Source organism: Halichoerus grypus, chromosome 3 (genome assembly GCF_964656455.1).
Source record: "Halichoerus grypus chromosome 3, mHalGry1.hap1.1, whole genome shotgun sequence".
Classification (NCBI taxonomy): Eukaryota; Metazoa; Chordata; class Mammalia; order Carnivora; family Phocidae; genus Halichoerus; species Halichoerus grypus.
The window spans coordinates 109,954,989-109,979,636 of NC_135714.1; the positions used below are offsets into that span (position 1 = coordinate 109,954,989).

General features: G+C 35.5%; 1 protein-coding gene across 8 annotated transcripts in view; it reads right to left on the reverse strand.

Moving 5' to 3' along the window:
* The window catches only part of SCLT1 (sodium channel and clathrin linker 1), a 202,189-nt gene that overhangs the window by 14,573 nt on the left and 162,968 nt on the right, over positions 1 to 24,648 (reverse strand). For 7 of the 8 annotated variants that reach the window (XM_078069232.1, XM_078069234.1, XM_078069233.1 and 4 more), the window contains one exon: positions 314 to 392. The exons of the other annotated variant lie outside the window; for it this stretch is intronic. In XM_078069232.1, coding sequence (XP_077925358.1) covers positions 314 to 392 — 79 coding nt within the window. The remainder of the gene's footprint in view (positions 1 to 313; positions 393 to 24,648) is intronic. 8 annotated transcript variants of the gene reach the window in all.

Here is a 24,648-nt window from a genome sequence, read left to right on the forward strand (position 1 = left end):
TCTTAGACATGCTTAGAAATGAAGGGGATCTTAACACATTTTCTGCAACATGGCACAAGTTATATTGGGGAAACTGAAATAGGAGCTCTACCTTTTGTCATTTACATATGATGAATCACTGACTTTCAAAGTTTTTATTCACATTATAAAATGTGGACTTTTAGGGTTATGGATGATTTCTCTACAAGGAGTACTCACCTCTGTATGGTCATTTCCAAGTAGAGAATTAATTTGGAGTTGGCTCAGATAAAATTCTGTAACATGTATATCAAGCTGCAGCAGAAAGTACTTCCCGGGAGAGTCATTATCTTACCTCAACTACCTTTTCATTTGCCATTTCCAGCTGAGAAAGCAGCTCTTGGGTATGAAGTTTCTGTCGACTCAGCTCACTCCTATTAATCAAGAGACAGTCCCCCCACCCAAGCCATTAATATCATTGTTCAAAAATCTAACAAAATAGAATCTTTTTTAGTGAGATATATGTTCTGTTCATGTTTTAAACAAAAATACCTTATGTGTAAAACAAAGTCTCTTTTCAATAGACCATATTTTAAAGGACTCATTTATTTCTTTATAAAATGCACATGTATTCTGGAGATTAGCTGTATACTGTGAATACACTGGACACTACTGAACTGTACACTTAAAAATGATTAAGATGGTAAATCTCATGTGTATTTTATCACAACTATAAAAATGTTAAATTTTATATATATTTTACCACACCAAAAAAACCCCAAAAAACACACACACATATATTCTAAAAGTACTTAAGTGTTTTCAGTATTATTATCTTGAGGAATTATTTGGCATTAAAATTAAGATCATATATTCGTATTAAACAGATAAAGTATTTGTTATTATAAAATCTCATAAGCTATTGTGATTCTTAGCTATAGTATGCATTTTTAAGATTCATATAGAGTGCTTCTTAGAGGAACTCAATTTTTGGAAATTTAAGGTAATATTAATCACTCCAACATCATTTCAGTGTAGTATATTCAGAATTGGTATTTATGCTTTGGTTGTATATGAGCTATATTTTATACATTCATATCCTTTATGCTTTAATAGCTGGATTTATCTTATGCATAGAGCTGGCTGTCTTCTTTTTCCTCTTCCTCTTTTTTTTTTTTTTCCCCAACATATAAGCGCATCTTGCTTTTGGCCAAAGATAATTTCAAGAGTCTCAGGTTAGATGCAGAAACAATATAGTCTTTTTTTTTCTTAAAGATTTTATTTATTTGTCAGAGAGTGAGACAGAGAGCACAAGCAGGGGGAGTGGCAGGCAGAGGGAGAAGCAGCCTCCCTGCTGAGCAAGGAGCCTGATGTGGGACTCAATCCCAGGACCCTGGGATCATGACCTGAGCCGAAGGCAGATGCTTAACTGACTGACCCACCCAGGCGTCCCAGAAACAATATAGTCTTAAAAATAATTTTTAAAAAGATCAAATTTCTGAGTATTAAAATACCCAGTTAATTCAGGATTGGTTTTTTATCCTTTGATCTTCTGCTTCTTAAATAAATCAACAGATTAACACTTCTAAAATAACTTCAGCTTTGAATTTTTTCCAAATGAGCTGCACAGCCTAAAAACTTGGTAAGCCCCTTAAGTGACCTATATGTGTACGAATAATTGTTAAAATCAGCAAGCAATTTTTATAAATATATAGGAGAGAATAAAAAATGTCATCCACAAAATCAATTCCACAAATATTTACTGAACACTATGTGCCAAGTACAAGGTATATGGTGGTAAACACATAATTATTGCCATAACAGAACGAAGAGGGAAATGGCTTCACCCATACAGGGCACAGTTTATGAGGACACTGAGTATCTATCATTGATTCTGTGACAGACAAACCCAAATGTTTTACCTTCGCTTTCTTCTGGTGGTAATAATAACGTAGAATAAATTACTGTGCTTACTTTCAAGTACCTTGTGTAGCTTAAAATTACTGCTGCACCTCAACATTAACGACAAAGCGAAGAAAGGCAAAATGACTGAAGTGGCCAGTCTTCTAGGCCAAATGTAATTAAAGGTAAAGTTATGCACATTAGTGCTACTGAGAAACAACCTTTGAGTACTACTGAGATTAAGATGATACAATGATCCCATTTATAAAGTTAGCCAACATTCAGTTTATATAAGACCTTCTCAGAAAACACCTACTGCATAATTTGATACCTAAACTATTCGCTTACCCATGACATTTTACATGAAAGTAATAATTTCTGACAAGTACTATTTGACACTAATAATTTTCCACAAAATTTAAGACCACAAAGATTCAAATGATTAACTTTCAGTTATTTTTAATCTGTGTAAATATGTTGTTGTGTATTAAGCTCTGTAACCCCCACTGGATGGTGAGCAAGTTTGTTATCCTTAGGATCTGGTACTCAATAGAGCTTGGCAAGTAATAGCGAAGCTGATGATGATGGTGATAATAACAGCAAACACTTTCATAGTGCTTACTATGTGCAGGCACTTCTGGGTGTTTTATTTAAATTATTTAGTTTTCAAGATAACCCTATGAGAACCCCAGTTTTACATATGAGAAAATTTAAAAACAGAGAAATTTAAAAATAAAGGTAGGTCATGTAGCTAGTCCAGTTATAGAGTCAGAATTCAAAAACTGGGCCCTTTTGTTTCAAGCTCTGTGCTCTTAACCGCTCCCCTACATTGCAACATGGCAGGTAATTGCTAAATGTCAGTTGAATGAAGAAGTGAAGAGTATATACGTGTGAGTTTGTGTATTAGATATTCGAGGAATATAAAGATTTATACATTCACTTAAAAACCTAACAAATTATTTCTGACTTCTTCCCTAAAGGTTCAGTCTTTTATTCAAATTTAACATGCCTAATATCAAACTTTTTGCATTTCCTTGAAAACCTCCTTCTCATCTTACTACTCAATTTTTATATCGACAACATCTCTGCCCTCATTGCCTAAGTTAAACACCTCAACTCTATTTCTCACTTTCTCTTAAATGCAACATGTAGTTTGCCCCTAAACAGACTCTTCCTTTGCAATGTCTCTTGCATCTTTTCTTCATTTCTGTAACAGTGCTACCATCACAACTCAAGTTCTTTTCTTTTTAAGATTTTATTTTTTCATTAATTTGAGAGAGGGCAAATTAATAATTTGCTTTCTTAAGCAATAACTTCCAGTGGCTTTCTGCTATTGGACAAAATAATCCAAATTCCTGAGGCTGGCATTCAAAATCCTCCAAAATTTTGTGTAATATCTCTTTCCAATCTTATCTCCAATAGCCACCTTCCACCTTGGTTAGGTTCTCACTATCTCACACATTAACCATACACGTAACACTTTTAGGCTCATGTTTGTCATTTTCTGTATCCTCTTTTTTAGATTTCCCTTTAAAATCTTGCCCATTCTTTAAGATTCCACCTTTGCCCCCTTCCTTTTTTTTTTTTTTTTTAAGATTTCATTCATTCATTCATTCATTCATTTCAGAGAGAGGACACACGTTCTAGTGCGCACAAGCAGGGAAAGGGGCGGAGGGAGAGGGAGAGAGAGAGAACCTCCAGCAGACCCAGTACGGAGCCTGATGGGGCTTGACTTCATGACCTGAGATCATGACCTGAGCCGGAATCAAGAGTCAAATGCTCAACCGACTGAGCCACCCAGGTACCCTCTTCCTTCTATACCTCCTTTCCAGTTCATTTTAATCTAGACAGTTCTCTTCTCAAATCAAAGCTTTGATACTTATTTTATGTTCTAAGAATTTAAGCAATTCTCTATTATAATGCTAATCATTTATATGTGTGTGTAAGCATACATAACATATATGTACACACACACTTCCCCAAGTATAATGGAAACTTTTAAAAAGGGGATTGTTTTTAATTTCCATAGTATTTACCACAGTGCCTTACATACAGGATATCAATAAACATTTGCTGATTTATGGCTAAACTTCTACAGAAAATCTGGCAGTTAGAAAATTTGATTCCTTATTTGCTCAACAAACATTTACTGAGGAATCTACCACAAAACATATTTTTTAGATAAAGGTTATTTTTATTTATTTAGATTTATTTATGTTCTAGTTCTTTCTACAAAGGATTTGAAATGGCTAAGAAAAGGATATTTTTCAGTTAAGCATTTCCTTCAATCTCACTCCTGAATGAAATTTTAGAAGGTATTAAAGGGTGGAGAGAAAAGTGATTTTGCCAACTCTATCCCCTGAGACCTTCCTAGAGCCTGCCTGTCAGTCCTCTGCAACTTCTTATTTCTTCGTCAGGGTATTTCCCTGCAGGAATAAAGGAAAGATGCAGGAAGATGACCCAAGTCTGTATTATCTATGAGAAATTTTCTCTTCATTAGAGAACATTACTGAGAGTTCCCTGTATGAGTCCCTAAATCATTAGTGATTTAGTATAAACATAAAATAAGACTTTCCAGAGATTTTCACAGTGGTATTACACTTGAAACAATTGCCAACTAAAGCTATATAATCTCTTCACTGGAAATCTTTAAAAACAGAAACATTCTTACCTATCAGGGATGATTTAAGCATAGCCTGCCAGAAAGTAAAGAGATAGATGACATTTCATTTCTGTAGGACTTTATGGCACTTAAAGGATATTTTATTCTAATTAAAGAATTTAAAGGAAGCTGTACTCAATTTCTCTATATAATTTCTAGCATGTTATACAATATGTTATAAAGTTTAAGGTAAAATTATCTTCTATCAATTTTAATGTAAGTGTATAAGAATGAGGAATTCCTTATAATATCATTGGGAATTGCTTAGCCCATCAATGTCCTAAATACTTTCAGTTCCATTATATAGTTCACGTGCATGTGACATAAAATCCTAGTCACGCCTACAAAATGTAATTTAGAAAGACAGTTGTAAAATACAACTGATTTACTGCCTTCTCTGTAAGCAAAATTTTATAAAATAATATATGCTGTATCTGTTAAGAAAACATTAAATGCTTTAGTAAACAAAATATTACAATCAACACTGATAAGTCATCAAATTCATCAATCTGAGATGAAAGTAGGTCAAGAGTGAGAACCTTAAGGCAAGGGTTCCTCATTTGTGGTCCACAGATAGGCTTTAGGTATGCTCCCAAGTACCCTGAAATTATCTGCAAGATCTTGTGTGTTTGTCTTTTCTGGGAACACAGTCCATAGATTTCCTGAGATTTTTAAGAGGTCTGAGGCCTAAGGAAGGATAAGGATTTTGTCTGGACTTTTTGTCTAGAACATATAAAGTTTTTTAATTTTTATTTTATTTATTTATTTTTTTAAAGATTTTATTTATTTGACAGAGGGAGACACAGCGAGAACAGGAGCACAAGCAGGGGGAGTGGGAGAGGGAGAAGCAGGCTTCCCGCCGAGGAGGGAGCCCGATGCGGGACTCGATCCCAGGACCCTGGGATTATGACCTGAGCCGAAGGCAGATGCTTAACGACTGAGCCACCCAGGCGCCCCTAATTTTTATTTTATTTATTTATTTATTTAATTTTTTTTTTTTTAAAGATTTTTATTTATTTTAGAGAGAGAGAGAGACAGAGAGAGAGAGGGAGCACAAGCAGGGGGAGTGGGAGAGGGAGAAGCAGGCTTCCCACTGAGCAGGGAGCCCGATGCGGGGCTCGATTCCCGGATCCTGGGATCATGACCTGAGCCAAAGGCGGATGCTTAATGACTGAGCCACGCAGGCGCCCCTACAAAGCTTTTTTTGGTTTTTATGTTTTAAAGTATGAGCACACTGATTGGAGTGTTTCAATGTTGAATGTCTTTCTTACACAAACCACATCCATAATGTATCATCTACAATTATTTCCACTTTTGCCTCCATTAATGTGGTTCAAGCATTTAAGGGCACTTGGCAAGCAATCCAAATACAGAGTTTTCTAGATTTTCACAGTATTCCCTCTATTCTTTCAGGGTTGTCTGTCCAAATGTACTGCAATAGCAAATTCTCCAAAGTATCCAATTCAGTTTTGAAAGAAATAATAATTTTCTCTTTCTGTACTGATATATCAGTGGTATATTTATTTATGTATTTCCAAAACAAGTAAAACTGGCATAACCTAGTTTGGGAGCAAACATAGTGACACTTGTAAAGCAAGTGACAGACGACAGCATTAGAATGGAGTCAACTAAGGCAAGGGCATGTAGCACGCTTTGGACACTGGCGAGCATTCTTTGCACAGCAATTTAGTTCACTGGTTAATGTTGTTACACGATTAAGTGGACATCAGCCAAGAGAGTTCTCTACTGTACCTTCACTTCACTACTGTACCTTATTGTCACTTCAAGCTTGCAAAGTAGTTATTATTCTCATCTTCTAAGTAAAGGAATTAAGACTCAGAGAAGTTATTCAATGTTCCTAAGGCCATGCAGTGATTGAATGAAAAAAAATGGGGTTCATACCCAGTCTTTAATCAAAATCTTCTCTCAATTAAATCACACTGCCTCATAATTACAAGAGATATTAGCAAAGCATATCTGTGGCATCATATAATATCAAGACCTACAAGGCAAAATGAAGATTCTCTTAAAAAAAAATTTAATCCTAAGTATGTGGCAAAATGGTCAGTAATTGCAAAGATTGTGATCTCAACTTTTTGTATGGCTTCAAAAGACCTTACTACTAAAAAAGGAAATTCATCCTAAGGTTTCAAATCTCATTCGGTTAACTAAAAATACCACAGGTTAAAGCAGTCAGGCCAGCTTTAGATATATTAGAGCACTCTTGGTCACAGTCCCAGGTTTTTTCCTTCCCTATCTGCACATTCCCCCTAAGTGATCTCATCTATTCCATGACTGCAAAGGAACACTAATGAGCACCTCAAATGTAACCTGTCCGAAATGGAAACTACTTCTTATCTAGACCACCCCAAGTTTCCTCCTTCCCAGTACAAGGCCTCACCATCTATCCAGATGTTCAAGTCTAAGCTAAGGCATCATCTTTGACTCCTCCCTTGACTCATTCCCTGTATTTGACAACAAATAAATTTTGTTTTACCTCCCTAATAGATTTCATAACTGCCTACTTCTCTCCATTTCCACTGACCACACTCAGATCTAAGCTACTATAATCTATTGCCTGGAATATTGGGTAATAATCTAATATCTGGTCTCCCTGACTCCATTTTTGCCCCTTCTCTAAGTCCATAATACACAATACACAATAGCTAAAGTGATCTTTTAAAGATCTAAGGATGTTTAAAATTCTTCAGTGATTTCCCACTACTGTACACTGGTCTTTCTTTTAACTTAAAATTGTCTTACTTAAATATTTTACTTATAGTAAGTAAAAATATTTTACTTAAAACTCCCTGTAAGATTCTCATGATCTGATCTATGACTAGTTCCTCAACCTTATACTTTGTCTCTCTTCACTCACTATACTTTAATTACATGGGTTTACTTTTTTTTAATACTGAAGCTTTGTACTTGCTATTCTTCCATCTGCCTGGAATATTTTCCTGGCTTTCTTGTAGAGTTGATTTATTTCTATCATTCAGGCCTCAGTTTAAATGCCAGCTTTTCTGACCACTTTTTAAAAAATTGTGCAGCCCTTTCAGCTCCCACCCCTGTCCCAGTTACTGCCTATCATATCAACTCATTTGTTTTTTAAAACACCTAAAATTATCTTGTTTATTTGTTGGTTTACTTTTTTACTATTTGTCTCTCCCCATTAGAATGAAAGCTCTGAAAGAGGAGGAACTATATTCACAAGGCTTAGAAAAGTTCCTGGAACACAGAGTGGTTTTTAACTGAGGCAAATTTTAGGTAACTCCACAGAATCAGTTAACTAATACATTTTAATAAAACATTTCTAATATGTTATATTTCGCCTTTTCAAAGTTTTCACCACATATTTGCTCTCACAAGAAAACAAATCAGATGATTTAGTGATTACATTTTCAAAGTAGCCACCAAGTGGTATCATAAATTTGGGAGATTCCTACTAGGAAAATGAATGTCAGAAGGAGCTTTATGTACAAAAATCATTCACGGGAAGCTTATTAAGAAGTTATTTGAAGAATAAACTCAAAGTTACAAAGTAATATGTGAATTTTCTTCACAACATCTAATTTTAAGTGCTGATCTTAGGATAAGATTGAGGGAATATAAAGTTCATGCATTCAACAAACACTGAAATGAATGCCTGTCATATTCGACATACTATGCTAAATGCTAGGGAGACAGGGAGGACCAAGACCCAGTTCCTGCCATAGTGAAACTTATGAAGTACTGAATACTGAAAAGCTCCTACTTTAGGTAGTAAATGCTATAAAAAGTGCTATGGGAATGTACAGGGATGATTAGGGATTAGAGCTGTCTCTCCAGAGGAAGTAGGCTTTTAAGCTGATATATGAAAGAGAAACAGAAGAGTAAGCAGGGTAAAGAAAAGAAGAGTGTTACAATCAAATCCATGTGCGGAGGCCAGGCAATAAGAAAGAATAATAAATTTAAGGAACTCAAAGGAGTTGAGTATGCACAGGGCACAGAGTGTTACTAGGAGATGGTAGAGGGAGTAAAAGAGGAGAAGCTGGAAACACAGGAAATACATATTGCAAAGGATCTATGTCTTGACACAAAGTTGAGACTTTATCATCAATACACGGGGGAGACACTGAAGTATTTTTTTTTTTTTTAAGTAGGCTCCACACCCAGCGTGGAGCCCAATGCAGGGCTTGAACTCATGACCCTGAGATCAATACCTGTGTCGAAATCAAGAGTCAGATGCTTAACTGACTGAGCCACCCAGGTGCCCCGGCACTGAGTATCTTAAGAAGAGAAGTGACATGGTTAGATCTGAATATCAGAAAATCTTGCTGATTACAGCAAGAAAAAGTAGTAAGGAAATATGACTGTGGTAAATTAGTGGGTTATAGCAGTAATCCAGGTAAGCAATGTTGATAGCCTGAACTACTGGAGGGAAATGGATAGATTCAAGAGATATCTAGGAGCTAGAATTAGTAGTAATTGATTTAGGGGTGTGAGGAGAAGTTCAGGATGACATGTGGAGTTTTGTTTGAACAACTGGGCAGCTATCACCACTCATGGAATAGGAAATACAGGATGAAATAAAAACTTGGGTTATGTGTGAAATAATGGGTTTAGTTTTGAATATATTGATTTTGAGGTACCTATGGATATGCTCAGTAGAGAGTTGGAAATATACATTATTTCAAAAATGTCAGCACTACAAGCTGTTATATAATAATACTTAACCCTTTTAGAAATGGATATAATACCTAACCCATGCTGAAAGGAAGAATTTCCACTCGAAATGTGCTTCAATTCTTAGCATCACTGGCATATATAATAACTGAAAAGTATGGTTATGAGGATAAGAACAAAATCTTCCCTACAATGCATGAGTTTCTTTGAAAACCCCACAAATATTTTAAATAAAAAAAGAGAAGTTATGGTTCTTTAAGGAACGGGAGCTTAAAATTTGGGACAATATCTTAGGCATTATCATCAATTACTGTAATTGCACAGATCATTCTGTTATTTTTGAGGCACAGTTTAAGATAAGAATAAGCCATGTATATTTTGGTTGATACAGCATAGGGGAAATTTCCTCAATGCCTGTAATCCTTTAGTGATGACTAAAGATTAAATCACATAAGGCTCTATTTTATATTATATGAGAGAATTCAAAACAAAAGGTGTACTATTCATTTCGGGGAAATGATGGCCCCGCCAGCTGCAGCAAGGGCTTTCTTTGAAACTCCCTTATGACAAATTAACATAGCGTGCGCCAGATGTTTTTCTTCTGTTGAATTATACTGTAATGTGCTTCAGTCACTTTTAGTAATTATGCATTTTGTAATCTGCCAGTACCTGCAGCTGCCTCTCATTCTATTAAAAAAAAAAAAAGCAGTTATGGCAGCCAAACATTACAGATATATAGCCAAGAATAATGTTTTAGAGACTGAAAAAAATTCCTTAGGCTCAAATGCTGTGTATTCATATAAAAAATATATATCAATAAAACTGTACTGAATGAATATACAATTTGTAATATTTTCATCAGAAAAAGATTTTCTTTAGAAAATACCACATATTGTAAAGTCACTCATTCATTCAATACAATTTTATTGGTCTACTATATGGTCTTACAGAAGAAATAGATGGAAGTTCAGTAAGTGTCATAAAGAAGAATGAGCAGAATGGTATGGGAGTGAAAAAAAAGGAAAGACTTTATCTGTCAGGGGAATTAAAAATATCTTACAGAAAAAAATGATACTTGAGTTGGGTCTGGAAGGAAGAAAATTTTTTCCAGGTGGGAGTTGGGAAAGGACATCCCTACAAAGAAATAGCATGTACAGACTACCTCTAGAATCATCCTTGATTCTTACCTTTTCCTTCATATTTCACATCCAACCCATCAGCACCTTCTATTACCTCTAAAAAAAAAAAAAAAACTCCCAACGAATTCACCTTTCTCTTTCTTCTTAGTCTAAGGCACCATTATCTCTTTTTTGTTTTTTTTTAAATATTTTATTTATTTGACAGAGAGAGAGACAGTGAGAGAGGGAACACAAGCAGAGGGAGTGGGGCCACCATTATCTCTTAATAAGAACCTTGCAGTAGCCTTCTAAGTTTTTCCCCAGCTTTATTACTCACTTTCATTTTCCACATAATAGCCAGAGTGATCTTTTAAAAAAAAAATCAGATCAGGTAACTTTTTTCAAAACTGACCATTGGCCTTCATTCACATTTAAAACCCTTCAACGTGGCTAATAAAAACCTACAAGATCAGGTCCCCATCTGCAGCAGAGACAGTGTTCACCAAATATTCTGTTTGTTCCATATATGTTGCCTAGACTCTTATGCAGTTAGATTGGGTCCATATGACTAGTTTGGCCAATGAAGGTAAAAGGAAATGATGTGTACCACTTCAGAGCTGAGTTAGTTAAGAGCCAGTGTTCTTCCATCCCTCTCTTTCCCTGTTTCAGTGACTTCAGGAAACCACATGTTCAAGATGGTGGAATCTCTACCACCAGGGCCTTTCTGCAAAACTGCCTGATATGAATAGTATGAGCAAGAAATAAACCTTTGTTGTGTTAAGTCTATGAGACGTCAGAGTTTGTTTGCTGTGGTGGCTGGCAATCCTTAATATAATACATTTCCCAAATCTGTCACTATTGCCTTTATTTTGCATACTATTTCTTTTACTTCAAACATACTAAGTGTATTGCTGCCTTGGGGTCTTTGCACTGTTCTCTCTGCTTGGAATGCTCTTTCTCCTGATGTTTAAATGACAGGTTCCTTTTTGTCATTAGATTATCTTAAGATTTATTTTCTCACAGGATCTTCCTTGTCTACCATTCTCAGGTACCCACCCATTCATCATCACATTGACTTACATACTACTTATTATCTGATTTTAAGCACACACACACACACACACACACACCACACACACACACACACACCACACACACACAAACACACTCAATAATAATTCCACTTTCCCATCAATAACATCTTCAAACAAAACAAAACAAAACAGGGGGACCTTGGGCTTTGCTGTATCATCAGTACTTAAAGAACAAGGCCATTCAATAAATAAGCGATGAGTGAGTGGAGTGCAGACTAGGAGCTGTAAAAGGGCTGGCTGAGCACATTGGGTTTATTGAAGTGGGAGTTCAGTGTAGCTGGAACTACAAGGAACATGAAGGACAGTGGTAGACTGGCAGATCGCTGATAAAAAGGTGGAGAAAAGACTATAAAAAACATATAGGCAACAGTAAAGCAGAAGTCTTTAAGTAGGCAGGGCCAGAATCCTAACTGCTTTTCAGGAAAATAATTCTGACAGCAGTATGAAAAATGGAATAGAGCAGAATAAAACTGCTGGCAGAGAAACCAGAGTGAAGGAGGCTGCTCTAACAGTCATGATTAAAGATGTGAAGGATCTGACAGGCGGCAAGGACAAATATTTTACCACATGTTTACATATATGCAAGTATTTCTTCAGACAGATTCCTGTACCTGGAATTTCAAAAGGACATGTAGAGTTTAAATCTGTTAGATACTGCCACATTACCTTATAAAAAGGATTTGCCAATTTACACTCCCACCAATACTGTATACCTATTCCTGTTTCTTCATGTATTTGCAGACATTGAATAATCATCTTTTACAATTTTGTCAATTTGCTGGGTAAAATTATTGTTTAAATTTGCATTTCTTCAGCGAATAGTGTTGCTGAGCCTGATTTGCTAAGTTTAAAGGAGCTTTGTATTTCTGCTTTTGTGAGCTGCCAGCTCACCTACTTTGTCCATCTTTCTATTAGGTTGTTAATCTCTTTCTCTATTATGGAATTCTTCATGAATTCTGCATATTAGTCCTTTATTTTTTGTCATTTGTCTTTTATCTTTGTTTAGTACCTCTCTTTATACAGAATTTTAACTTTTTTAAAAAAGATTTTATTTATTTATTTGACAGAGAGAGACAAAGCGAGAGGGAGAACACAAGCAGGGGGAGTGGGAGAGGGAGAAGCGGGCTTCCCGCTGAGCAGGGAGCCCAATGTGGGGCTCGATCCCAGGACCCTGGGATCATGACCTGAGCCGAAGGCAGACACTTAATGACTGAGCCACCCAGGTGCCCATAGAATTTTAATTTTTATGGTTAAATCAATTAATCAATATTTTCCTTTTTTGCATTCTGGGTTTTGTGTTTTAACTAGAAAGACCTTTCCATTCCAAGGTAATAAAAATAATCCTATTTCTTCTAATACCTTCTTTTTTATTTAGCTTGTTAATCCACCTGGAATTTACCTTATATATGGAATACAGAATATTCTAAATGATTTAAAAATTTTCCAACATTTTTTCACCATTGATTTAAAATGGCATATTATCATGAACAAAATTTCTAATTTTACATGGTTTTTGTTTCACAGTATTCTGTTCAAATTATCTATCCCTGTGTAAACACTACCATACAGCTTTACATATTTTAATATCTGGTAGGGTAACTCTCATCTCACTTTTTTCCTATAGAAGTTTTTGATTTAGGGGCACCTGGATGACTCAGTCAGTTAAGCGTCTGCCTTTGGCTCAGGTCATGATCCCAGGGTCCTGGGATTGAGCCCCACATCGGGCTTCCTGCTCAGTGGGGAGCCTGCTTCTCCTTCTCCCTCTACCTGCAGATCCCCCTGCTTGTGCTCTCTCTCTCTGTCAAATAAATAAATAAATAAAATCTTAAAAAAAAGAAGTTTTTTATTTAATCTGTAAAAATAATAGGGTCTCATTCGAGTAAAATTACTATAGATATAGGAGAGTTACAAATGTTATACATTAATAATAACTATTAAAATTATTTCCTCTTGGAAGCTCAAAATTCCATATTACATATATTTCAAGATAAAAGAGAAACTAAGAGGGAATAATTATAGATGAATTAATAAAATTTTACAAATTAAAGCAAACTTCAAACTGAAAGAAGATACCACAGAGGAGCTCAGATTTTTAAAAAGCTTTTATACTAGCTTTTTTGAGACTAGGATGAAAAACTTCCTTCTATGGATTATTTAATTATTTTGTGTTACATTTAATTATGGCTATACTTACTTATGGTAAGATCTTAAGATATCATAGGTACCTGGTAACTATATTTAATTGTCAGTCATCAGAAGGAACAAAGGTTTCCAAAGGCAGCACAATTAGTCCAGAGAGGACTCTAACATCCTAAAGGTTTTGTGGCTATGCTGGTATTTGGTTTTGTCTCTAGTATTTTTCTAACCACAGTAAATAGGTGGACACATAATAAGCAAGAAAAATAGCCAACTTGTAAGAATTTAATTGTTATAAAGCAGAGGATAGAGGCAAACAGCCAAGTAGTTGCAAGATTTGTTGAGTACAGACTAGCACTAGGTTTTTAAGGGGCATATTTTTAGGGAGAAAGCCTTGATGCTTGATATGGCACAGTAATGGCACACCGGGAAGGAGGATGCTAGGACCTAACCTTCAGAGCTCATTTTTGATAGCTAGTAATAAATACTTTTTGTTTGAATGTTAGAATGTATAAATTCATGGTATATACAGAGAAACTCTTAAAGGGAGAGTCATACATCAAATGAGCCATTTGCTTTTTAAGTACTGCTCTGTAGTTTATTTTGTAATTTATTATTAGTGGAAGACCTAATAGGTTGAAGACTTGGATTGCACCATTGAATCATTCTGAAAACAAAATCATTTCTTTTTTTTTTTTTAAAGATTTTATTTATTTGTTTGACAGAGAGAGACACAGTGAGAGAGGGAACACAAGCAGGGGGAGTTGGAGAGGGAGAAGCAGGCTTTCTGCCGAGCAGGGAGCCCGATGCGGGGCTCGATCCCAGGACCCTGGGATCATGACCTGAGCCAAAGGCAGACACTTAACGACTGAGCCACCCAGGCGCCTCAACAAAAGCATTTCTACGGGTAGCAAATGAATCCTTCCCCAAAGACACAGAAATACCATCTAGGAGTTAGCCTTGTGCACTAATTGGTACAACATAGCATACATCAAATTGCTAATGCCCAATATGGATGCTACTGTAAATATGTTCAGTATAGATCATCACATTCGTAACATATTTTTTCATTGGAATAAGCATAAATTTTAATTTTCTACTTCAAAAATTATAAATTTATTGTGGTGTCCATATAATTCTCTATTATGACCAACAGGTGAGCTATCTCAGTGAAAATATTTTAGTAGCTACATTTCTATTACAGAAAGATTTTTGACTTGATTTCATATATATTCTTCAGTGTTATTTATATCTCCAAAGAGAAGAGATACAATTTATATATATAAATCTTGCCTAAAATCTAGTGCTTTCTAAAACTAGTAATGTCTTCATAAATTAAAAATGGAATAAGCACATGAACTTCTCATATAAGTCTCCTGCATTATATCATGGTTTATTTTGAATACAACAATTTCTTAGCATTTATAAAGGGTATTCCCTAAGCCCAGTGATCACTGTTTGCTTCCTAAACATTTTACATGCTAGGCATGGAGTTAACATCTTATATTTGTTATCATACGAATAAAGCCTTACAATAACATATGGGGTTTATAGATAAGTGGAAAGGATTGGGGTTGCGTGGGATTCAAATTCAGGTTTGACTTGAGTTAGTGCTCTCATCTCTAATGCTGTGCTGCCTCCTTATGTGCTAAAAACATACTGTTTTCTCAATATTATTAAATATATAATCCTTTTGTGAAAGGAAATAATCTTAATGCAAAATCTTGTGAAAATATTCCAATGTTGAAAGTTAACATTTTAGTTTTGACATGTCTGAGCATACTAGTACAATTTTAGTGACACAGAGACATGGAGAAAGTTTTTCTTAGTATAATCCAATGTAATTCTCTTTCCAACTGTGTGGTTTAAACAATCAACAGAGGAATATCAAGCAAAGGTTAACTATAACCTATGAAAGCTAGATTTTCCTGTGCAAAATCTTAAATATATGCAATGAACCTTGTTAGAATATACTGCTTTCTCACATTTTTATAATTTTATAAAAATTATCATATAACAGGAAATAGTTAACTTAAGCATAATTATTCTTTTAAAAAGATGTCTAAAGAAATATTACTCTAAAAATTCAAAGCATGTAAAAAATGTAACCTATTTATTTTTGATAATCGATTTACTTTTGAGCAATCTTTTTCAATCTATTCAACCTACCCCAAATGCCACAGAACATGGGGCTTTTAAAATTTATTAAAAAACAGTGCTCTGTCACAAAAGCAGGAGAGGTGATGGCTGGAAGAATCTGTGGATTTTTGTTTGTTTGTTTTTTGTTTTTTTGCTCCTGTCTTTAATAAGAGCGTTTAAAGGATTCTTTCCATATGTATTGTGAGTTTATTAAAAACGGTTACACTGAACTAGCATGGCAGAAGGAAAAGTAGTGATAATAACTAAGATCCATTTGAATTTGAAAGGATAAGACCATGATAAGAATTGAAAATGATGTTGAAAAGATATCAAGGACAGTCAAGAACTAGCAATTCAGGGACAGTAAGGCAATTAAAGAACAAAATCTGGGTATATTTCTAATTTGAATAAAAATATATATTTGCTTGATACTTTACAGTTTATGAGACACTTTGATATTTACACTTTTTCATAAATAACCCTAGCAACCTAATGTAGCTTTTATTCTTGTAAATGATAAAATTGAAGCTTTGAAAAATTGATTTATACATAATCACACATTTGTGGGGCAGACCTTGGATTTGAATTTAGTATGGTAGCTTTTTACATACCCCAACTGATTCTTACACTAAGATCTTAAGTCAGTCACTTATGTTTAGGAGAAAATTTTTTAGGTCTCTAAAAATGTATTTCAGTAGCTCATTGTTTAAGGCCACTGATGAATATATGAGTCTAAGCTTATATTTTTCAATATCTAAAAGGCTGTCAAATTAAGTTATGCATAAAAGATGGAGACCACTCTGGGAAACCATACATAGTCTTCTAAGATTCCACGTAAACTGGAAATAAAATGAACATAATGCCTTCAGTTATGTGCTGAATGGATGATTTGAAAAGTTCATATTCTGAAACATTACTTAAGAAGCTTTGAGAACAATTTAAGTTCTTAGCAATGACATACAAATTGAATTTGATATAAATGCAAATTCATAGGAGTGGTAAAAGAAATAAAGAATTAATTCACTAAAAGTAGAGATCAAATTGCTAAAAATGTGGTAGCAGAGTAAACTTCCATTAGTATAGATCTGTATAGTCTGACTCCCCAAGTCGAGTGTAGTGTCTCTGATGGCAGGGCAATATTTGCTCACTTTTTTTTTTTTACTGCTGTTAAAAGCTATATTTAAAAATATTGCATAATATAAGAAAAATAATCGTACCCATTTTCGGTGTCAAGTGATGGTATTATTCTCTTGATTTTGAAGGAAATAATTCTATTTACTTTCTTTCCTTTTATTTAAGAGGAAAGGAAAAAAATCACTAAATTACTGGAAATTTGGCAGCTTTAACTTATTTAGGGTTTGGAAAGTTGTTTACCAAAACCTGGTTTTTGAGGCTGGACAGAGAAGAGGGTAAGGTCTGAAACTGAAAAAAATCCTAGTTATATGGACCGGATTCAAGGTACAACAGGCATCGAGATACAAACTTTCCTGACTGGGCTAGGCAGGGCTCTGCTACCTAAGGTGATCTGCTGAGCATATCTGACCACGGCGCACCAGCATGGGGGGAACGTGTAAACAAATTTACAACCCAAGATTTCATTTAGATAGGAATGTTCCTTAGAAGATCGGTTGGTTACTTTTAAATTGCTTATTCCATGAATTATTTTCTATTTATTTCTCTCTTGAGGGTAGCTGACCACTTCATGATGCTATATTAAGCATTCTATTTTTTATGGAAAATTGTTTTCAAAAAAGATTGTTGAGAATTCAACAGGAGGCAGTATAGCAAAATGGAGATGAAATCTATGGGACAAATGAAGAGTTTGGCCTTATATTGTTGGAGCAGGGACAGTTTATCTCATTACAGCAGGGTATACGGGAAAAGATGCACATAGAAATATAAATGCAGAAGTTCTCTTCTGATTGCTTCTCTTTTCTCAGTGAAAGAGAAATTGAGGTTACCAAATGAAAGTGATGGTGGGGAGGAGATGTAAAAGATCTGAGGAAGGACAAGAGGGTATGAAATAGTCGCCAAGGAGAACAGAATCTACAGACAGACTGCCTGGCAGCATAAAGACCCTTTTTGTGATCATGAATTTAGAGTGAGACCACGAGCATGGCTGTGTGTTTTTGTCCAGCCACTTTAAGCTGAATGGGTGAAGGTACAGGGAGGACAACAAACTGGATGTAACCAGAGCTTATTCGACAAAAGGAAGAAGAGAAAGCGTCAGCAGAGTTCACGACGATTATCCCTGCCAACTCTTTCTAAAACTACACTCCCTTCTAAAAATATAAATACTGCCTATTCCCTTTTTCTACTTTATCTTTTTCTTTAGCACTTATTATCTACCACATTTTATATTTAATTTCTCTTGTTTACTGTCTCTATCAGAATGAAAACTCTACGAGGGCAAGGATTTTTGTCTGTCTAGTTCACTGCTATTGTCTTTTAAAAGGTACGATTCCTTGCTGGATAATGGCAAAGCAGCTTCACACCCCCCAAAGCAGTTTCACTACCTGCCAATGCCCTGTGGTTTAACAAAGAGAAACGACTGGCTGGTTTATTAGCTAGCAAGCCATTTTGAAAGGACTGGGTGCTTTGGATATAATTTTGATCTTTAAAACTGGTAATATTAATTTCTTATTATAATAAAAGGACCTTAAGGTGATGGTGGTTTCTCTAAAAACTTTTTTTTCATTTTTTTTTTTTTTTTTTAGATTTTATTTATTTAATTGACGAGAGAGAGAGAGAGAGAGAGAGCGCACAAGCAGGGGGAGTGGCAGGCAGAGGGAGAAGCGGGCTCCCTGCTTAGTGGGGCTCGATGTGGGGCTCTTGGGATCATGACCTGAGCCGAAGGCAGACACTTAATGGACTGAGCCACCCAGGCGCCCCTCTCTAAAATTTTCTTAAGTAGAAGAGAGTAATAAAAAGTAGAAAGTGATAAGAAATGCTATTGGGATACATGTAAGGGCCAGATGAGAAAATCCCTGTGGCCACCTTCTTCCTAATTGGGGGTGGGAGAGTAAAATGAATTAACAACATTTATAAGAGGCATCTCTGGCATAGAGTGTGGAAAATGGATTAGAAGGAAGACAAGTTTAGGGTTCCAGAAATCAATCAGAAAGCTGTTGGAGGAATCCAGGTAAGAAATGAGGGTTGGCCTGAACTAAGGTACAGGTAGTGAGGATAAATACAAATGTCTTTGAAAAACATTAAGGAGGCAGGATCAGCTAGATTCAGCAACTCACTGTTGAAGGTACAGGAAAGGAGGTACAAGGAGAGGAGCCGGTGCAATTTCCGCTTGTCGCCATTCTATGGACCACATCCATGTTGTTTTCAAGATTCTGACTATTGGAAACCATAGGACTACTTCCCACAGTATCTGAATTTTAGCTAAAAACACCACCAAAAGTCTATGAAAACAAATAATTTCCAGTGTTCAAAAGAATTAAGTTATGGGTGGTGTGATGACAGGCAGCAGACTGAGATTGTTTTTGACACCAGACTCCTTCTAGGAAACACATCTGAATCAGTCATCCATGGAGCTACCTACTCTGCTTGCCCATAAAACTGGCCTTGCATCCCAGAATTCAGGCTGAAGGGATTCTTCTTTGGCTTGTACTACTGGCTAGCAAAAACTCCTCTAAAAAATTACATTTCAATAATTCAACTGAATCACCTATAGACATTTTACAGAATACTTATCAAGTGCCCAACACTATGCTATGGATTTTATGTTTACATAAGTAGTTATGCTCATATATACATAGTCATTCAACAAATATTATGTGACAATAACTACTGATGTATTGGTGTCTGTGGATATACATGCAGAGTTCACAGAGATTTGTAATATATGACCAATGTGTAACCAGAAATTTAGAACAGGAGTTCAAACATGAGTTTAAACATGACTGGATAAATAATCCTAGACACATTGTTTTGTGTAATATTTCATCCTCTGAAAGTATGATCTTGATTATGAGCAGTACTAGTTTTAAAAAACTTATTTCACTCAATCCTGGTGCCTATGTCTTGGACTATGTATTCCTTTATCATCAATAGTTTTTATAATAATAGAATGGGTAGCATTTTCAAAAATTTATGAGATGAGAAAAAAGTTTCACTATAAGGCAGTGGTATAATTATGGGAATTTATGTTTCTTACTCTCTTGGATAGTGGGGACACATTATACTTTATCATGTTTCACAAAGTTCAAATGCATTTCAAAAACTAAAATTATTCATAAAGGATCAACATTGGAAAGAGAATTTGTCCTAGAAAAGAAACAATAATTGAAAAAAATTAACTAGCTTTCATTCATCCATTCAATAAATATGTTCTGAGTATCCACTAGGGTTGGACACTCTTTTATGGTCTAGGGGTATAGTGGGGAACACAAGAGACAAGTTACTTTATAGAGCTGATATTATTGTGAGGGAGAAAAGATAAAAAGTGTAAAGAAATAAATATAAAATGCAATTACTGTTAATGATGAATGCTATAAGGAGAAACAAAAGTGGGTAATGGGATGTAGTAATTTCTTAAGAGCAGGGCCTTGTCTTACTCATCTTTGTGTTTCTATAGCATCTAGCAGAATGCTTAGAAAAGAGTGGTCACTCAGATGTTTTTTATACAAATTAAATTGAGTTTTTAGGTATCTGCTTTTGTTTCTGGAAGTACCTGTATAAATCTGCAAACTGAAGTATTAGACACTTTAAATTGCAATTCTGAACTTGGTTCTGAACTTAATGGAGTCGAGAGATAGTCAAGATGCAAATAATCTTGCTGAACACTTTTGAAGGTGTACTAAAACCCCAAAGCAGAGCAAATTTGGATATTTCCAGGTAAGTTTACTAATACAATAAAGTATATAAAATTTTAATGTGCTTATATTCTTGTAGAGTTTATATCATTTTAATAATCTACATATAATTTTTAATACAAAGATAATATTAAACCAAATTGACTTATTCATTACTTTTTTCCCCCCGAGAACTATGGAAAAATCAAGTGTAATGAGACCCATAGAGAAGTGGCACTGCCTTTTTCTTAAGCCTGATGCAAAATATCTGCCAAGTGACAAAAGCTTTCTCAGAGTAGATTTACAGTTTCTAATCATCAAAGCATACTGACTGAAGAAAAAGCTATTATGTTAGAAAATGGGATGTTAAATCTTTACAGGACATCCTCAGTATGGGAAGTCTCTCACTAAGCAAGAAGTAGAGTTACAAATTGTGCTACATTTTTCAAGATGTTTTTAAGATCTCAGTTAACATGACAGGCACTTTTTCATCTCTCATTTCAACACTGAAATAAGTAAGTAATAAATAAGTAAGTCAGAGTTAGGCACTTCTGTCCTATTAAAATAATGTGTCCTAATATCCTAGGTTTATGACTCCAAACTAATAGTTTGCTTCAAGGTATAATACAGTTGTTTTTAGGTATAATACAGTTGTTTTTAAATGTTGTCTTGACTCAGTTTTGAGGCCCTAGCTAGAGGCCCATCGGTTTCCCTTCTTGTGCAGCCAATTAAATTCACACTCCCAACCACTTTGCTTATTGGGCTCTCATAATCGGGACCACTACACAGCTGCCTTAACTGCCCCAGGGCCAGATGTCAGACAACCAGAGCCCATTGAAATCATTCAAATTAGCCATTTCTAAAACTACTTACCCTGCCTCATTTCTTCCATGGAAATTACAAAAAAGGGACTTGCCCACTGTTCCCCCTACTTCCTCTGCCTTGTGACCAACCCTGGTGCTGCCCCTGTGTGGCCTTGGGTTTGCCCCAGGGAACTGTGAATATAAGAAATTATAGAACTCTTTCCTGTGTCTCTCTCTTGATCTGTGTCTGGCCTCACTGTATCTCAAAGTAATACAGTTAAAACACAAAGGTACACAACATATGTCAGTTAAGAAATAATACTAATAACAATTGCCAATGTTTATTAATTAGAAGTAATATGTTGTACAAATGCAACACTGGTTCTAATGACCGGGATGCTAATTCCCTGTAACAGTTCTAATTGATCTATTTTGTAACTACAGTCCATTTCAACTTCCAGGATGCTATAATTGACCAAAGACACATGTAAACTCTGTATAAGACAAAAATTATCTGAAGATTTTCACCAAGACACATCAATCACTGTGCTAAATGAGGTGGATATTTTTAAAGAGTATATGCTTCGATCCAGTAAAAGCACATGAAGCCATGCCGATTAATCAATTCATGAAAAACTCTACAACATTTTAAAGGCATTAAAGAAATGAAAATGTAGCAAAAAGTCCCAAGACAATTATTGAATGGAAGTTTGTAATGAGAAAAATAAGCAGAATACTGGAACACCAAAGCTTCTTATGCCCTGGAAGGCATTTACAATACCCCACATTTAGGATCTGGTTCTGTTACCACTCAGAGAAGGGGGTGTGGGACCACACCCAACATTTATCTGGGACCCCAAGGGATTACTCCTTCAGGATAAAGGTGAACCATATCTTAATCCACATCCCTCCTCACAAAGTCATACTTTGGTCATAAGCAAAACAGGAGAAGAAAAAAAAGAAACATTCCTGTGAAGTTGTGGTCATAGATCAGCCATCTTACAGGATTTACCTCAAAGAACAAATACCTAGGGAGGGCCAGAAAGCCTACCTTCCGTCATGTGCTCAAAACCAGAAGTGCTCTACGCCACCCAAAAGTAGCAAAGGCAAAGCCTCTCTATGTAAACCCTGTAACAAAAATTTTCCAGGGCAATTACTAGCAAGTAGATAGAGAAACCAGACAACGTGCATAGAACCAGCAGAAACAAACCTGTCTGATACTGAATTTATCAGATGTAGACTTTCAAATAATGTTTACTATTTTAACAGAAAAGCAGGCAAACATGGAAACGTCAGCAAGAAACAGGAGGCTCTAAGAATGTAAAATGGCAGATATGACAAAGTTAAATAGAACTTCTAGTAACAAAAAAAACTTAAGATAAAAGCTCAATGGAGACATACAGCAGATTGAACACAAAAAGAGAACTTATATTAGATTTGAGGAAACTGTCAGAATATAGCACAGTGAAAAGAAAAATATGGAAATAAAGAGAGACATAGGAATGTAATATAAAAGTCTAACATACCTTTAAGCAGAGTCCCAGATGGATGGGAGAGAGGGAATTGTGCAGGGGCAGTGTTTGTTTTGTTTTTAAAATCAACCTTACTGAGGTACAATTATGGAAATAAAATGTAGCCATTTCGTGTATAGAGCTTGGTAAGGTTTGACAAATGCATATACCCACCTAACTACAATTACAGTTAATATACAGAATATGTCCCTCACCCCAAAATATTCCCTCATGACCCCATGCAGTCATTGTCCCACCCCCAGGCCTAGGCATCTGATACTGTTGTCTTTTGATTAGAATTGTCTTTTTTATAATTTCATATAAGTGTGATCCTACAGTGTGCACTCTTCTTTGGCTTTTGTTTCATCTCATTTTTGACAATCATTCATGTTGCATTTATCAGTGGTTTGTCCCTTTTATCGCTGTGTGTTTATCCACACACTTTTTTTTTTTTAAAGAAGGCTCCATTTCTTTCTTTTTTTTTTTAAGATTCTATTTATTTATTTGTCAGAGAGAGAAGGAGAGAGAGAGCACAAGCAGGGGGAGCTGCAGACAGAAGGAGAAGCGGGCTCCTTGCTGAGCAAGGATCCAGATGCGGGACTAGATCCCAGGACCCTGGGATCATGACCTGAGCCGAAGGCGGATGCTTAACTGACTGAGACACCCAGGCATCTCTATCCACACAACTCTTGATGGACATTTGGGTTATCTCCCATTTTTGGCTATTATAAATAAAGCAGCTACAAATATTTGTGCATAAGTTTTTTTGTGTGTGAATCTGTTTTCATTTCTCTTGGGTAAATATCTATGAGTACAACTGCATGGTCATATAGTTAGTACATACTTAACTTTGTAGTAAACTACCAAACCATTACTATCATTATTGAATGATAAGATTTGTTTTTAATAATCTGAATACAAGTTCTTTGCCAGTTATACTATTTGCAAATCTTTTCTCATAGTCTTGTTTTCATTTTCGTAAAATGGTGACTTTTGAAGAGTACAGATTTTTTATACAATGTAGTCTATCAATTTTTTTTAATGATTTGTTCTTCTTGTGTCCTATGTAAGAAATTTTTGCTTACCACAGATTTTCTTCATGTTTCTTCTAGAAATTTTGTTGTTTTCTTTTTATATCTAGTAGGACTATGATTCATTTCAAGTTACTTTGTATATCGTGTGATGTAATAGTGTGGTAGGTAGCCTCTAAAATGGCCCCCAATTTCCCTACCTCCTGATATTCAGAACCCCACACTCAAGTGGGAGAGAGGGGGCTATACTCAATGACTTGCTTCTAATTAATGGAAAAAGGTAAAAGTGATGAAATGTCACTTTAAGATTAGGTTAAAAAAAGACCACAACTTTTGTCTTGCTTTCCCCTCTCTTCTTCCCTCCCTTTCTCTCTCAGCTCTCACTCTGAGGAAAGCAAGCTGCCACGCTGTGAGTACACATATAAAGAGGCTCATGAGTCAAGGAACGGACATCTGCCAACACCAGTTAACACCTGAGGCCTGCCATAACTTTAGCATGAACTTGGGAGTGAATCCTCCCCTGTGAAGCCTTGAGATGATTGCAGTTTCATGACAGATCCTGAGTCAGAGGCCTTCTGGTTCAGATGTGCCTGGATTCCGGACCCACAGAAACTGTGAAATAATAAATGTTGTTCTAAACCACCAAATTTTGGAGTAATTTGTTATATAGTAATCAATAACTAATATAAAGGCTTTTCATCAAATATGGAAAACTTTGGGCCATTATTTCTTAAAATACTCCTAACTCCCACCCCCACCCTTCTTTATACTGCTTGATATTGTCTCTCTGGTCACTGAGGCTCTCTGCTTATTTTTTCTTTCCC